The sequence below is a fragment of the Chiloscyllium plagiosum genome, unplaced genomic scaffold (assembly GCF_037043375.1).
Source record: "Chiloscyllium plagiosum isolate Xiang-an unplaced genomic scaffold, Cpla_swu_hap1 HiC_scaffold_6, whole genome shotgun sequence".
In the NCBI taxonomy this organism is placed as follows: Eukaryota; Metazoa; Chordata; class Chondrichthyes; order Orectolobiformes; family Hemiscylliidae; genus Chiloscyllium; species Chiloscyllium plagiosum.
The window spans coordinates 107,241,901-107,259,908 of record NW_028270144.1 but is presented as its reverse complement, the minus strand read 5'-3'; the positions used below and the strand labels follow the sequence as shown (position 1 = coordinate 107,259,908).

Sequence of the window (18,008 nt, the reverse complement as noted above, 5' to 3'; positions counted from 1 at the left end):
TTGTGAATGGTGCTGAACACAATGCAATCATCGGTGAACATCCCCACTTCTGACCTTGTGACAAAGGGAAAGTCATTGATGAAGCAGCTGAAGATTGTTGGGCCTAGGACACTACCCGGAGGGACGTGCGCAGAGATGTCCCGGAGCCGAGATTACTGATCCTCCACAACCACAACCATCTTCATTTGTGCCAGGTATGACTCTAACCAGCACAGCATTTGCCCCCTAATACCCATTGATTCCAGTTTTGCCAGGGCTCCTTGGATGCAATACTTGGTCAAATGTGGCCTTGATGTCAAGGGCTATCACTCTCACCTCACCTCTGAAATTCAGCTCTTTTATCCATGTTTGAACCAAGGCTGTAAGGAGACCAGGAGCTGAGTGACTCTGGCAAAACCCAAACTTAGCGTCACTGAACAGATTGTTGTTGAGCGGGTGTTGCTTGATAGCACTGTTGATGACCCCTTTCATCACTTTACTGATGATGGAAAGTAGACTGATTGAGCAGTAATTGGCTGGATTGGATTTGTCCTGCTTTTTGTGTACAGGACATACCGGGGCAATTTTTCACATTGTCAGGTAGATGTCAGGTAGATACTATTGAAAGAATGTTATCTGGGCCCACTGCCTTTGCAGTATCGAGTGCCTCCAGCCATTTTTTTATATCACGTGCAGTGAATCGAATTGGCTGGAGACTGGTATCTGTGATGCTGGGGACCACTCAAGGAGCCCAAAATGGATCATCCATTTGGCGCTTCTGACTGGAGATTGTTCTGAATGCATCAGCTTTATCTTTTGTACTGATGTGTTGTGTTCCTCCATCTTTGAGGATGGGAATATTTCTGGAATTGCCTCCTCCAGTGAGTTGTTTATTTGTCCACCACCATTCACCACTGGATGTGGAAGGACTGCAGAGCTGAGATCTGATCCGTTGGTTGTGGGATCGCTTAACTCTGTCTATCACTTGCTGTTTATGCCGTTTGGTACGCAAGTAATCCTGTTTGGTAGCTTCACCAGGTTGGCACCTCATTTTTAGGTATGCCTGATGCTGCTCCTGGCATGCTCTTCTGCACTCTCCATTGAATCATGGTTGATCCCCTGGCTTGATGGTAATGGTTGAGCGGGGGATATGCCAGGCCACGAGGTTGCAGCTTGTGCTGGAATACAATTCTGCTGCTGTTGATGGCCCACTGCGCCTCATGGATTTCCAGTGTTGAGCTGCTAGATCAGTTTGAAATCTGTCCCATTTAGCACAGTGGTAGTGCCACATAACATGATGGAGGTTGCTCTCAATGTGAAGGTTGGACTTCGTCTCCATAAAGACAGTGCGGTCGTATTTTTACCTATTCTGTCATGGATAGATGCTTCTGCAGCTGGCAGATTAGTAAGGATGAAGTCAAGCATGTCTTTTCCTCTTGTTGATTCCTTCACCACCTACTGCAGACTGAATCTATCAGTGAAATCCTTTAGGACCCAACCAGCCCAATCTGTAATGCTGCTGCCGAGCCACTCTTGGTGGTGGATATTGAAATCCCCCACCCAGAGTACATTTTGTGCCCTTGCCACCCTCAGAGCTTCCTCCAGGTGTCGTTCAACATGGAGGAGTACTGATTCATCAGCCGAAGGGAGACGGTACGTGGTAACCAGTAAGAGGTTTCCTTGCCCATGTTTAACCTAAAGCCATGAGACTTCATGGGGTCCGGAGTTGATGTCAACGATTCCCAGGGCAACTCCCTCCTAACTGTATACCACTGTGCTGCCAACTCTGATGGATCACTCCTGCTGGTGTGAGAGGAGCTATCCAGGGATAGTGATGGTGGTGTCTGGGGTGTTATCTGTAAGGTTGTATGTATTATTATGTTAGGTTGTTGCTTGACTAGTCTGTGAGACAGCTCTCCCAATTTCAGCACTAGCCCCCAGGCAAGAAGGACTTTGCATGGTCGACAGGACTGTTTGTGTTTTTGCTGTTGTCTTTTCTGGTTCCAAGGTCAATGCCAGGTGATCTATGAGGTTTCATTTCTTTGTTGTGGCTTTCTAGCGATTGATACAACTGACTGCTTTGCTAGACTATTTCTGAGGGCTGTTGAGAGTCAACCTCATTGCTGTGGCTGTGGAGTCACATGCAGGCCAGACCAGGTAAGGACAGCGGTTTCCTTCCCTAAAGGACATTAGTGAACCAGATGGGTTTTTCCAACAATTGACAATGGTTTCACGATCATCAGTCATAGAGTCATAGAGATGTACAGCACGGAAACAGACTCTTTGGTCCAATTTGTCCATGCCGACCAGATATCCCAATCTTATCTAGTCACATTTGCTAGCACTTGGCCCATATTCCTCCAAACTTATTCTATTCAGATACCCATCCAGATGCCTTTTAAATGTTGCAATTGTACCAACCTCCACCACTTACTCTGACAGCTCATTCCATATACGTACTACCCTCTGTGTGAAAACGTTGCCCCTGAGGTCTCCTTTACATCTTTCCCCTCTCACTCTAAACCTATGCCCTCTAGTTCTGGACACTCCCCCATCCCAGGGGAAAGACTTTGTCTATTTATCCTATTCATGCCCCTCATGATTTTATAAACCTCTATAATGTCACCCCTCAGCCTCCGACGCTGCAGGGAAAACAGCCCTAGCCTATTCAGCCTCTCCCTACAGCTCAAATCCTCCAACCCTGGCAACATCCTTGTAAATCTTTTCTGAACCCTTTCAAGTTTCACAACATCTTTCTGATAGGATGGAGACCAGATTTGCAAGCAATATTCCAACAGTGGCTCAACCAATGTCCTGTACAACCGCAACATGACTTCCCAACTCCTACAGTCAATATTCTGACCAATAAAGGAAAGCATACCAAATGCCTTCTTTACTATCCTATCTACCTGCAATTCCACTTTCAAAGAGCTATGAACCTGCATTCCAAGGTCTCTTTGTTCAGCAACACTCCCTAGGACCTTACCATTAAGTGTATAAGTCCTGCTAAGATTTGCTTTCCCAAAATGCAGCACCTCACATTTATCTAAATTAAACTCCCACCTGCCACTTCTTAGCCCATTGGCCCATCTGATCAACATCGTGTTGTAATCTGAGGTAACCCTCTTTGCTGTCCACTACACCCCAATTTTGGTGTCATCAGCAAACTTACTAACAATACCTCTGATGCTCACATCCAAATTATTTATATAAATGATGAAAAGTTGTGGACCCAGCACCGATCCCTGTGGCACTCCACTGGTCACAGGCCTCCAGTCTGAAAAACAACCTCCACCACCACCCTTTGTCTTCTACCTTTGAGCCAGTTCAGTATCCAAATGGAGAGTTCTCCCTTTGGATCGAGGAGATCTAACCTTGCTAACCAGTCTGTGTGTTTTTTTTCCAATGCTGATAGAAAATCTAAATTTACAATACCTACAGCCATTTATTTAAGGTATTTATGATTACAAAATGGATGGATAGATTAAAATAAATCATCCCTAGTAACTTTGACAAATTCCCTTCATACCTATAAAATATTACACCTCTTTAGACTATATATTATCCTGTACATCTTGAAAATTACTTGTGAAACATTGCTCACAGAACATTCTAGAATTCAGCTCTGATATCTCCTAGAAATTGGCTATTTTGACATTTTCCATAATTACTCCATTAACTCTATCCTCTTCCATTCTTGAAGTTTCTTCTAGAGGAAGCAAGTCAACCAGCCCAGGATATCCAAGAGAAATAGAACAAGGGGGGTGCCTACTTATTGGTGTTTGTGTTTGCCTCAATTCAACAGCCAAAATACAGGCAGTGCCAGTACTATCACCGATTACTCAGTGATTATCCTTATTTTGTTCATCCAGATCCCTCACATGGTCACTCAGAACTCAGGTATGTGTTAATGGATGTATCTGTAGTGATGTTCATCCAGTTTATTCGCACTTTCACTAGCAGCCCCACTTTTTCATCCCTTGAGGAGTTTAGAGCATGGACAAATAGCCTTAAGAACCAGACCAGTCAGGAGAGTTCAGAAACACTTTTACTGAATGGTAGGAGAAGAGTGGATCTCTCTCACACAAAACAATACATGCTAGTTCAATTAATAACTTTAAACCTGAAATGATTTTTTGCTAGCTGAAACTATTATGAATTAAAACAAGTGGATAGAGTTAGGACATAAATCAGTCATGATCTCATTGAATGATAGAACACATTCAAGGAAAGGAATGAGTGGCTTAGTCCTCTGCCTATGTCAAAATCATAAGGAGTTGAGACAGATTCTCTTGAGAGTAGGTAATGTTCCCATAGAATGCATACAAGCCTAAACTTTGTTTCACTCTGCACAGGTATTGCCAGACCTGAGCTTTTGTTTAAGATTTCCAGAATCTGCAGTTTTTTGTAAATGGAAGGATACTTTTCCCATTGGTGGATGTATTCATAGCCAGAGGGAAAACAATTTAATGTAATTGCAAAAGAAGCAATGGCAACATGAGGAAATGCTTTTTTATGGAGCAAGTGGCAAGGATCTGGAATTCAATGTCTGTGAGTGTGGTGGAGGCAATTTTAATCATGGAGTTCAAAAGAGAACAGGATAATTATCTGAAGAGAAGCGAAATGCCACAATTTGGGGAAAAGACAGGAAAATAGGATTATGAAATTACTTTTGCAGAGTCAACATAGGCACAGTGGTCAATAGCTTCTCTCCATGCTACAACGATGCTGGGAACGTGACTGTGTCCTTCTGATATAAAATGCATTATGTGAACTAAATCACAAATGGTTGATTCTCCACCCCTCGACTCTTAAGATTCACGGATTGTCCTTTTCTCGTTCCACGTTTCCATTTTGCTCAATCTGTTCTCCCTGAGACCAAAGATAATGTATCATTAATAGATTTAGAATTTGCTTTCTTTGGCCAACTTTGAAACAAAGGCATGGCAGAAGATGCGAGATAATGCTAAAGCTAAAAAAAAGAAAGCAATGAAGAAACAAAAAGAAATGTCTTATGAGATTGAATGCTGGAACACCCATCCCAAACCATCATTCCAAAGAACAAGGCAAGAGGATCCTTGAGTGACAGGCGACGTCATCCCGTGGGCGGGATGGTTACGTGGCGCTGCGCCTGTGCGCAGGACACTTGCCGATCAACCAAACCCCAGCGCCTGGGAGGGAGGCCCGTCCCACCCCCTCACCGCTGATTGGACTGATTACATCATGACGCTTAGTTATCCGCCTGTTGATTGGCCGTTCGGGCTGTCCATCAGGTCTCTCTCCGGGAACAGGAAAGTCTCTTCCGGCCATCAAGTGTAGGTTGTCGAGCAGCAGTTAGTATAGTAACCGTAGAGAGTCGACCTCAGTTTTTTTTTCCCTGTGTGTGTCTGTGGATCAGTGATTGACGGTGCCCGTTGGGATAATTAACTAACTATATATAGATAAATAGATAGAGCCGGTAGGATTGTTCAGCGTTAAACCTACCACCGTTATATATCCTAAAACATTACATTCCAGCGGTGCTCGTAAAGGAGAAGCGAACAGACTTCTTTTTATATATATTTTAACTTATTTCTCTTCCGCGCGATGACTTCGGGAGGCGATTTCGGGAATCCGCTGAGGAAATTCAAGCTGGTTTTCCTGGGCGAACAGAGCGGTGAGTGGCGCCGGGTGTCGCGGTCGAAGGGGCTGCAGTCCCCCTCAGCATTCGGCGGGTAGATCGAAGGCTTGTTACCTCTGAGTGTCCCCCCTCCCCCCCTCCTTTCTTTCCTCCCACCCCCACCGCCTCCTTTCTTTCCTCCCCACCCCATGCCCTTCCCCAACGCCACTCCCCCCATTCCTCTCAACCCCTTCATGTCCTGTACCCTCGCTTTCTTCCCCCTCGTCTTCCCTCTTATCGCACCCCCCACCTTCCTACCTTCCTTCACCTCTCTTTCCCTTTCATTCCCCCCACCCCCGTGGACACACCTTCGACCTGAGGCCCTTGGGGAAATAGGGCCGGAGAATCTCAGGGCAGAAAACAAAGCAAGAGCCCTTGTGTTTTTTTTTGTAATTCAATACGGCGTTAAAACCTCTTTTTCAAAACCAAAAATGTTTGATTAGGCATATTTTTTAAAACAAACACCCCCGCATTTTTGATCGTCCTTTTACATGATGGCATTTTGACCTGCATAATTGTATTTATTTGATGCTTCGCCGTCAAATTCACTTTTTTTCTCTTGTTCATTAAGAACATCAATGTGGTGGCTGCTACGGAAATATTCAATCAACTTGTCTTGCTATAATATATAAATCCAGTCGGATTCATCCGCATTTTGCTGCTGTGTTGCTGTGCACCAAGTCAGCTATTGACTAATTCTTGTTTACACAATAGGGGCGTTTTTTTAAAAAAAGGCAAATTGGCTTGGTCATAATTGTCCAACAGCAGTGCATTGCTAAAGTCTTTGTGTAACTGATTCTGCCCTGGAGGGTTAAACATTGGAGATATCTAGAAGATATCTCCAATGTTCTATTAAATATCTTCTAGGACTAAAATTGTACTGATGGTACATTGAAATCTGGCCTACGTACTGGTGTAGGTTATTTTTGATATTCAAGCAACCGCACCTTATTTTTCTTTTGTCTAAACCTAAAGTGAGCGATCTCTTAATTTTCCTGTAAATTAAACTGGCAGATTTTTGTAAATATTGAATTATGTAATGATTTCATTGAAAATTGCTCCAGCCACTGCTGATTCGCATTTTATCAGCGCACGAAACGGGCAAAGCTTTCATTGATAAAGGTATATATTTTATTGCGAAACAGGATTATGCAGTAACGTAACCCCATATTAAGTATGTAGATTAACTAGGAAGTAAATGTTGCATTTGATATGAAATCTCAATATATAGGTTTCCGAAATACGATTTGCAGCTCGTAAAATGATTTGATTTCAATAAAGGTAATATGGAATGGAAATGGCTTATTGATTTGCTCGTAGACCTCACCACGGTTTAATTTTGATTAAACGACCTCCTAGATTTTGCAAACATATGTTGCTGTCAAACGAAGTTGAGTAAGAACAATTTTGTATATTTAAGCCATGGCCTTTTTGAATGAATCACCCTTCCGATCGTTATTCTGCAGAATAATCGTCATGAATGTCTAGATATAAAATCGTTATATATCGTTCAGTTGTTTTAAATGAGGCTTTTATAGTCAGTGTGTAGCAATCCTAAACTGAAATGTTGATCATTAATGTTTTGCAAATTGTCCTTTACACAAGCTTTTAATGCTTCTATGATACAATGCTGAAAGCCTAGAACGTTCACGGGTTACTTTGATTAAAAGAGCCCAGCTAACTGAAATCTGGGCGTGGTGAGCTAGTCTCCATCATTCATAGCACAGAATACACTAGCGCAGGTGGATATTTTATTGCTTTCAGAACTAAAACTAATATTGTACATTTAATGTGCTGTCGATTTTGTGTATTCTAGAATAGGATGGAAGTATTTCATATTAGGAAAATTTTGAAGCAGTTGCCATTTTATTAAAAATAGGTAATTTTTGTGAAGATCAACACATCACAATAATTATTCTATTTAATTGGAGGATTTCAGGAATAGCCGTGTTTAATTACAGTAATTGATCCACTTTATTTACCTGTTGTACATTAAGAAATGCTTGGCATTCCAGGTACTTGGGGGTTAACTTGTTTTGGCTAAGTTGCATTTGAATAAAAAGCTTAAGTCTAATCTTTCTGAATTTTTACTTTTCACACAGATCACAAAATCATTTGTGAAGTCTAAAGGGGGGAAACACAAGTAGTTGAGGTGTCTTTACCTCAACAATTTGGCCTCATCTGATGGCAGTTTCACTTGATTTGTGTTGTTAAAACTACTTTTTTTTGAAATATCAAGCTGCTTTTCTGTGAATGCAGTAGGTTGGCACACAACCCTTTGCCTGCAGTTGCAAACTGAAATACAGTGCAGTTAGCCTGTATATGACAGAGCCAATTTAAAAAAATGAATCTTCATGCTGAGTCCATTTTGTGCATGGTCGGTGCATTGTTGCTTTCTTCTGAGCCAATAACCAATCACCTTTTTGTCCCATGTTTGGAATTAGGGAGCAAAATTGATGCCCCACACAAGTTCCATAAACATCCTGCTCTATCAGTTGAGTGCATGATAAGAACTCAATTTAGGAAGGGTCCTGTGTAGTACCAAGCTTTTGTTCTAGCTGTGTGAAGGTACAATTCCCTAGCCTACTACAATGTTGACTGTTTCTATGGGCCATGTGTATGTACCTTGGAACTCCAAGAGATACATCTTAATTTAAAATCAATATTCATGTACCTCAGCCTATTGATTAGGGTTTATTTGTATCTTAAGCAACAGTGCTAAAAGCAGTCCTTAGAAATCTATGGCTACTAAGATTCAAATTGCATCAAGCAACCAATGAATTGAGTGACCTGGAGTTGGTAGAACTTGGGAGTGTGGGTTGAATATTTCTGATGTGGGCATCTGAACAGCATACACAGTCAAGAACCTGTAGGACACATAATCCAAACGAATTATGTTTGGGTTGCATCCAAACTTTCAAGAAAACTTGCAAGCCAGGTCCGCGCAAACTCTTCCCTACAAGGAAAGCTACATCACAAGGAGACTGATCTCGCAGCAATTCCACTGAAACTCACGAAGTAGACAGGATTCCTTTGCTTTCTCAATTCCATAAGTCAAGATCAATCTGTTTCTGCCCTTAAAGCATGTTAGCTTTTATTCGTCACAGCTATCAGGACTGTACTCTCCCTGCAAGGCCATGTACTATAATTACAACAGAGGCAAGGAGTGTTGTACTGGTTATATCTCTGGACTAGAAATAGAGAACCCAAATCATGGTTCTGTATATGCGCTGGAGGCATTGTTTCAAATCTCACCATGTACTATGAAATCAGTAAGAATCTGGAATTAATGGCTATCATGCAACCATATTTTGTATTTGAATGACCACCTGATACATCATTGTCCCTTTAGGGAAGGAATTCTGTCTTCTCTGGCCCACGTGTGACTCCAGACTCTCAGCAATGTGGATGATTCTTAACTGCCCTCTGAAATGGCTGAGCAATCCATGCCTTGTCTGAGGGAGATACCAAAGTTCTGACATCCTGGAAAAAAAACCCTGCTCCAGACCATCAGAAACAAGCTCAATATTGTATTGGTCAGGACCTTGACAGTGGTCATTTGACTAGGCAGTTAGGTTAACCATCAATAATCAGTTTCACAATGGCGTGACAATTCTGAAAGTCCTGCACCCAAAATGCGAACCTGCATTGCTTACTACTTGCTGACCTATTTACACTATATCCCCAGTGTTTTCTGTTTTTGTTTAGATTTTCACATTTACATTTTTTGTTGGGTGATTTTTTTTTAAGCATGCATATTTGCTTTTTTAGAATTAGTTTTGCAATGGGATACATTTTTTTTTGTAATATTTTACTTCAGCCTTCCTTGAGGCTTTTAATGTGTATAGTGCTTAGATTATTTTAATTTATTTTCATTACATTTCCTTTCTTTTATTTAATGCTGAGATGTATACATTTTATTTGATTGCTAAACAATGTTCAGATCACTTATTGACTTGGTTTCTACCTATATTGACAGTTTTATTTTGACAAACGCACAAAAAATAATTAAAATGCAAGTTTAATCAAATATTAATTTACCTTTTAGTTGCATATTTAAGAATCAGGGAATTCTAAACCTTTTGCTTCTACTGTCTTAATATTGTTAAGTCTAATTTAGGGATGGCTTGATGGTAAGTAATGTCACTGGATTAGTAACTCAACCCTGGGCTAATATTTTGGGGCAGTGTGTTCAAATTCACCTATGGCAGATAGTGATATTTCAATTCAACAAACATCTGAAATTAAAAGCTAGTCTAAGGGTGACAATGTAACCATCTGTTGGTCATTTAAAAACCTACCTGGTTTACTAATGTCCTTTAGGGAAGTAATTTGCCATCTTTACCTGCAGTAGATTACAGTTGCTTGATAGCTACAGGGGAAATGCAAAGAAAAGAATCTACCCCATCCAAGGTCGTCTTTGACTTTACAAAGGCCTTTGGCACTCAACCAGGAGGCATTATGAAGTACTTTCTGTACTTTGGCTGCACCATGAAGTTTGTCACCATTCTTTGCCTGCTCCACGGTGACATGAAAGTTGTGGTAAAGACAAATGGCTCCACCACCCACCCATTCCCCGCTTGGACCAGCGTCAAGCAAGGCTGCATCATCGTCCCAACACTATTCTTGATCTACCTTACTGCAATGCTTCACCTTGTTGCTGACAAGCTTCTCACTGGGGTAGAGCTAACATCTAGAACCAGTGGGAAATTGTTCAACCACCGCTGTCTTTGAGCCAAAACCAAAGTTATCCCAAACAGTGTCAGTGAGTTGCAGTATGTTGATGATGCCAGCATATGTGCAAATTCGGAGGATGAACTCTAGACAATCACCACCTTTTGGAAGGTGTGTAAGAGCACGGGTCCCACCCTGACCATCCACAAGACGAAGGTCCTCCACCAAATGGTTCAGCATTGCGGGGAGGCCTGGGAGGGTCCTGTTGGCCAAAGGAGTTGAAGAAATTCAGCTCCACCTCCAGTATGCTAGTGCAGCCTTGGCCGTCTGAGGAAAAGGGTGTTCGAGAACAACAATATCAGATTTGACACCAAGCTTATGGTACACAAAGCTATCGTGGTTCTTACCCTCCTGTCGGGCTCTGAGATGTGGATTGTCTACAGGTGTTGGGAAGACAGACACCAACACTAGTGTCCTTGACCAGGCCAACATCCCCACCATCAAGGCACTGATCACCTTGATTAGCTGCGATGGCTGGGCACATTGTCCACAAAACTGACACGAGACTCCCCCAAGCAGGTGCTATACTCCCAGCTCTATCCTGCAGGGATGCCTTCAAGAAGGGCTTATGCCCGAAACGTCGATTCTCCTGTTCCTTGGATGCTGCCTGACCTGCTGTGCTTTTCCAGCAACACATTTTCAGCTGCCTCCAAGACTTCACTGGCAAAGTACAGCATTCTCACCAACTCCTGGGAATCACTGGCCTAAGATCGTCCTAAGTGGAGGAGAGGAAAGAAAGCAGAAGCCAGGCAAAAATAGTGTAAGGGATGTGCTGCCGCATCAAGCGCCATCCACCCCTACCCATGATCACTTTCTACCCTAAGTGTAGCAGAGTCTGTGGAAGCTGCATTGGACTGTACAGCCTTCTGTGGACTCAATGTGAGAGTAGAAAAGTGTCTTCCTCATCTGTGAGGGACCGCCAATGACAATTTTTCATGTGACTCCAAATGTATATCAATATGGTTTATTCTTTAACTGACCTGAACCATAAGGCATTGCCAATAAATATTGTACCAGCCAGAGATCCCCACGTCCCATGAATAAAAAGTAAAACTTTGGAATTCTTGCAAAGGCTGGATGTGTGAATTTGATCTCATTGCTCAAAAACGTGCTATATACTTTCCAGTTAACGTAGTACCACCTTTAGTGCTGAGAAACTGTAAAACAATCAGTAATGAGCACTCGTGCTGTGATAATCAATTGTATGGACTTGTCTTTCTTGACTTATTTTACTTGAATTCTTCAAGTCAATAAGCAAAGGCATAGACATTGGGAATTCTGTAGATGCAGTATACTTGGAATTAAAGTCTCTTCAGTGATATTGAAGATTAATGGCAGTGGTATTGAGAGCTGAAATATGTGTTGCTGGAAAAGCACAGCAGCTCAGGCAGCATCAAAGGAACAGGAGAATTGACGTTTCGGGCATAAGCCCTTCTTCAGGAAATGGTATTGAGACACAGGTTAAAAGAATAGGAGTAAATGAAGGTTTCTTGAATTGGTAGACTATTGTCGTCTTGCCCAATGGTCCAAAACGTGTCTGCTTTTTCAAAAATAGGGATATGCCAGAGACGAAGAATTCACAACATAGACTGTGCATAGGTTCGGGAGTCATTTGTAGAGGAATGCAGAACAAAAGTGTACCCCAAATGGTAAAATTGTCAAAACAGTAGTGGAAGAGAGATTTTAGTAGATGAAAAATCCATATAGTGACCATTGATTTTAGGTATGATAATTGAATATCAGAGTAAAGATCTAAGGAATAATATGCACAAAGCATATTGGTTAGAACATAAAAACAGAATTTGGGAAAAACTCAGCAGGTCTGGCAGAATCTGTGGAGAGAAATCAGAGTTAACATTTTAGATGCAGTGACCGTTCAGAACTGATTTCTGACTTCCAGCATCTGCAGGTGTTTTTTTTTGTTTATTGATTAGAACAAGTTGAAGCAGAGTCATAGAGATGTACAGCATGGAAACAGACCCTTTGGTCCAACCAGTCCATGCCGAACAGATATCCCAACCCAACCCAACCCAATCTAGTCCCACCTGACAGCACCCAGCCCAAAACCCTCCAAACCCTTCCTTTTCATATACCCATCCAAATGCCTCTTAAATGTTGCAATTGTACAAGCCTCCACCACATCCTCTGGCAGCTCATTCCATGCACGTACCACCCTCTGCGTGAAAAAGTTGGCCCTTAGGTCCCTTTTTATATCTTTCCCCTCTCACTCTAAACCTATGCCCTCCAGTTCTGGACTCCCCAACCCCAGGGAAAAGACTTTGCCTATTTACCCTATCTGAAGTACTTTGTATAATTTTGAGAACTCCACTAAAAAAGGATATGGAGCTGTAGTTATGTTTCACTAGGCCGATAGCTGTGGTGAGAATAGAGTTACAGTTTCAGCTTTGGGGAAAACTGGATTGTACTTGTTCTGACAATGTTTGCAAGAGCCCAATTATGAAAGGACCTTTTGGACAATATTTCTTTAGACTCTGGTTTGCTGTTGAAGGTACCTGAGCATAAATTGGGTATGGGAAGCATGAGAGAAATCAGAAATGTTTTTATGTAAAAGCCTTTTAGAATGTGAGTATCATAAGTGGCAGTTGAAGCACAATTGATTTGTAATATGAGTGAACTAGCTAATGCAAATGAAAATACAAAGAGCCGTGGAATGCAATTAAATGTCTCCAGTGTAGAGATAACTGGAACTTATTTTTTACTTTGAGCTTTCATACAAATTTAATTATGTTAGGTTCTTTTACTCTTTGGTTCTTACACACTTCATGCTACTGCAACACACCAACGGATGGGTATATAAATAGGAAGGATTTGGAGGGATATGGGCCGGGTGCTGGCAGGTGGGACTAGATCGGGTTGGGATATCTGGTCAGCATGGATGGGTTGGACTGGAGGGTCTGTTTCCATGCTGTACATCTCTATGACTCTATGACTTCTGTGAACAAGCAACCAGATTTATTAAATGCAGTACAGTACAGGCTTTCTGGAAGAACCTTTAACACATCTCTTGCAGAGCTTATGGGGCTATGGCTAAATGCTCTCTCTCTGAACGAAGGAAACAGTTAAAGTTTATTAAAACTTGTAAAAGCTAGATGCCCCCCTTTGTCTCTCTTCACAGGTATGTGAAGTCAGGTCAAAGTGAATCACTCAACAAAGAATGCACATCCCCTTTATTTAGGTCAGTTGGCCATGCTTACAGATGCTTTGGCCACTCCCCCACAGTCATACGCCACTCAAGACAACCTCCAGTTACTCAGTCACATTTTACCCAGGTACAATGGCGGGATGAGATCATCCTCTGAGATAATGCAAGTGTTAATGCCCTAATTTTGGGGAATCGTTGTGCAGATGATTTCCTAACTCAGTGATTTCCCCAAGACAATGAAGGTGTGAGATACCTCTGGCCAGAAAGACACATGTCCAGAAAGTCCCATTTAATCTTTCAATATTACAATTACAGTAATAATTTCTCCTTTGATTCTAGAATGATTCTTCCTTGGGTCAGGTGTTTTCCCATGGGTCTTCATGTGAATAAACATATGTAGGTCTTTGGGCACATGGGACAGGACATCCCATGAGGTAGGAGGGCCTGGAGTTTAGGATTTGCTTTCTTTTCTTCTCTGCTGTTCCTCTGTTATAAAGGTATTTGGATTTGAACATGATTCAGTTAGATGGACAAATTGTCACTATTCTGAACGATCTCCACAAGCATTACTGTCAATACTACCGTGACTCAAGAAGACTTTGTCTTTGTATAATTTTCTTCATCATTCTCTGGATTGTTGGTTGTTTTGAGTTGAGAAAGCTATCTCAGGGAAATGCTTTTCACTCATCTGGACGTAGTGTCCAGATCACCGTAGTTAGTTTTCCAGGAGTTTTGACTTGCTTCTTGTGGAGCTGACTTCACGTAAGACACTGGTTTGATACTCCTTCCATTGAATCCAGAGAATGTGATTGGGGTGTTCCTGGTGGAATTTTTCCTGCACTTTTTTGTTGCTGATATACACTTCAGGTCTTACTGCAGTGTAAGATCTTAGTACAGCTCCCACATATGCGAAGACCTTTATTGACTTGTAGCAGTCTCTTGCTAACTCAGCTTTCTACCAACTGCATCAGTGGGTGATAGCAGCTGATCTGGAGTTGGATATTCATATCAGTGGTGGCCTCTTGATAGGTGGAAGTCCTAAGTGTGTTTTTAGAATCTTTAATTGCTTGTATGAAATGGAATTTTTGACCCACCAGGTCTGGAATAATGAGTTTTGTGCCAACTTTCAGTCTGTGTGTGTGTATATGAAGAGATTGAGTGTGACTTGCAGATCTCATGCAGAGTAGGCAACAACGCTGTAGTCAAAGAGGCACCTGAAGTGAAGGATGCTGCCTGACCTGTGCTTTTCCAGCACCACTCTAATCTAGAAACAGACGCTAACTTGAAGACACCTCCTCTTACCGCCCCCTCGACCATAACTCCACCCCCAACACCAAACCGTCCTCTCCCAGACCATGCAGAACCTCATAACCTCAGGAGATCTCCCACCCATAACTTCCAACCTCTTAGTCCGGGAACTCCGCACTGCCCGATTCTACCTCCTTCCCAAGAACCACAAGCCTGATCGCCCTGGCTGATCCATTGTCTCAGCCTGCTCCTGCCCCACCAAACTCCTCTTCACCTACCTTGACACTGTCCTATTCCCCCCCCCCTAGTCCAGGGACTCCCCACAAACGTTCGAGACACCACCCACGCCCTCCACCTCCTCCAAGACTTCCGTTTCTCCGGCCCCCAATGCCTCATCTTCACCATGGATATCCAATCCCTCTACACCTCCACCAGGGCCTCCAAGCCCTCCGTTTCTTCCTCTCCCGACGTCCCCAACAGTACCCTTGCACCGACACACTCATTCGTTTGGCTGAACTTGTCCTCACCCTTAACAATTTTTCCTTCGAATCCTCCCACTTTCTCCAGACCAAAGGCGTAGCCATGGGCACCCATATGAGGCCCAGCTATGCTGGTCTCTTTGGCTACGTAGAGCAGTCCATCTTCCGTAGTTACACCCGCACCACTCCCCACCTCTTCCTCCGCTACATCGATGACTGCATTGGCACCACCTTGTGCTCCCGCAAGGAGGTTGAGCAATTCATCAACTTCAACACATTCCACCCTGACCTTAAATTCACCTGGACCATCTCTGACATCTCCCTCCCCTTCCTGGACCTCTCCAGCTCCATTAATGACGACCGATTTGACACTGACATTTTTTTACAAACCCACCAACTTCCACAGCTACCTGGATTATACCTCTTCCCACCCTACCTCCTGCAAAAATACCATCCCATATTCCCAATTCCTCCGCTGCATCTGCACCCAGGAGGACCAGTTCCACCACAACACACCAGATGGCCTCCTCCTTTAGAGACCGCAATTTCCTTTTCCACGTGGTTAAAGATCCCTCCAATGCATCTCATCCACATCCCGCCCCTCCGCCCTCAAACCCCACCCCTCCAACCATAACAAGGAAGAACCCCCCAGTGCTCCCCTTGCACCCTACCAACCTTCTCACAAACCACATCATCCGACGACATTTCTGCCACCTCCAAACTGACCTGACCACCAGGGATATATTTCCTTCCCCACCCATTTCCGCCTTCCACAAAGACCGTTCCCTGCGTGACTACCTGGTCAGGTCCACGCCCCCCCCAACACCCCATCCTGGCACCTTCCCCTGTCACCGCAGAAATTGCAAAACCTGCACCCACACCTCCCTCACCTCCATCCAAGGCCCTAAAGGAGCCTTCCACATCCATCAAAGTTTCACCTGCACATCCACCAATATCATTTATTGTATCTGTTGCTCCCGATGCAGTCTCCTGCATTGGGGAGACTGGGCGCCTCCTAGCAGAACGCTTTAGGGAACATTTCCGGGACACCTGCACCAATCAACTCCATCGCCCTGTGGCCCAAATTTCAACTCCCCCTCCCACTCTGCTGAGGACATTGAGGTCCTGGGCTGCCTCCACCGCCGTTCCCCGACCATCTGACGCCTGGAGGAAGAACACCTCATCTTACGTCTCTGAACACTTCAACCCCATGGCATCAATGTGGATTTCACCAGTTTCCTCATTTCCCCTTCCCCCACCTCACCCCAGTTCCAGCCTTCCAGCTCAGCACCGCCCTCACGACCTGTCCTATCTTCCTTTCCACCTATCCACTACACCCTCCTCTCTGACCTATCACCTTCATCCCCACCCCCCATTCACCCATTGTACTCTATGCTACTTTCTCCCCCCCCCCCCCCCCCCTTATTTATCTCTCCATCCTGCAGGCTCCCTGCCTCTATTCCTGATGAAGGGCTTTTGCCCGAAATGTCGATTTTCCTGCTCGGATGCTGCTTGACCTGCTGTGCCTTTCCAGCACCACTCTAATCTAGAAAAAGGATTCTACCTAGTTAGTATTCTATACTCATCAGAGAGCAATTCCTCTTTTAGGTGAATAATCACAATCATGTAGATTATGAAGAATATATCTTAACAGCTCTGCTTGACGTGTCTTGAGGGTGAATATTCAAATCTCCCACTTGACAATTCCAATAATTCCATCATGAAAAAATTGCAAGATGGAGAGTAAGTTTCTTGGGCATCCAGATTTCTGACCAGCAATCTCACAGCCTTGTAATTTACTGAGTTGAATATTTTGGTCAGGTCAATGAATGAATTGAAGAGTTCCTGGTTCTTTGACTTTTTCTTGATCTTTGTTGCCAGCAAATCCACGTCAAATGTTTCTCTGGATTGTCTAAAGTCACATGATCAAGACTGTCTTCTGCCATAGGAAGTAGACAATTTAGGAGAATATGACAGGATTTTCCCAAAATTATAACTCTTCCCATCTCCTAGTGCTTGAACATTTTAATACCTGCTTTTATTTTTTGATTACAATTGTCAATAAAATGAAATTGCTGTGATTCACAGTGGACATTGAGTAAATTGCATAGTTGGAACAAGAAATAACATAGCTTTAATTACATTAGACTTCCCAGAGTGAGGACCTGCTCTAGCAGAGTGAGCAAGGTTGTTAAATACTAATCGGCTTTTTTTTTCCAGTGCATGGATGCCTTTTAATTTTATTTCTTAGGCTTATAATACATATTGCATGAGCCTCCCTATATATCAGTCTGAAAAACACTGAAGGAGTACAGTCAGGCATGTCATTCAATTGTGACACTTCAGCTGTTTTACCAGCCTAGTTGCTTATGCTTACCTGGTATTTTGGTGACCAACATTTTGTAGGTGAGACAAATTCTACACTAGCAGCAGTTATAAATTGAAAAATGATAACTTTACAAAGGAGTCCTATCTGTACAACCTGAGTTAAATGGCATGGATGCTGTCCTTATACACAAAATCAATATTTGAGCATCAAAACTAAATTTGGAAGTGGAAAAGTCTCTAGTGACTTGAGCCAAAGGAAAATGGTTGTTTGTTGGAGACCAATTATTTTGGCCCAGAGCATTGCTGCTTTAGTTCCTCAAGTTCCCAAGCTCTGTCATCTTCATCTGCTTTGTCAGTGACCTTCCCTCCAATATAAGGAATAGCCACTTCTGACAATGCAGTGATCACTAACATGCCT

General features: G+C 43.0%; 1 protein-coding gene across 2 annotated transcripts in view; it reads left to right on the top strand.

The window, feature by feature from the left end:
- The first annotated feature begins 5,300 nt into the window (after positions 1 to 5,300).
- The window catches only part of rab6a (RAB6A, member RAS oncogene family), an 81,534-nt gene continuing 68,826 nt past the window's right edge, over positions 5,301 to 18,008 (top strand). Inside the window, exon 1 of one of the 2 annotated variants that reach the window (XM_043692192.2) lies at positions 5,301 to 5,635. In XM_043692192.2, coding sequence (XP_043548127.1) covers positions 5,566 to 5,635 — 70 coding nt within the window. In that variant the 5' untranslated portion in view covers positions 5,301 to 5,565. The remainder of the gene's footprint in view (positions 5,636 to 18,008) is intronic. The other variant, XM_043692193.2, reaches the window with a different exon arrangement.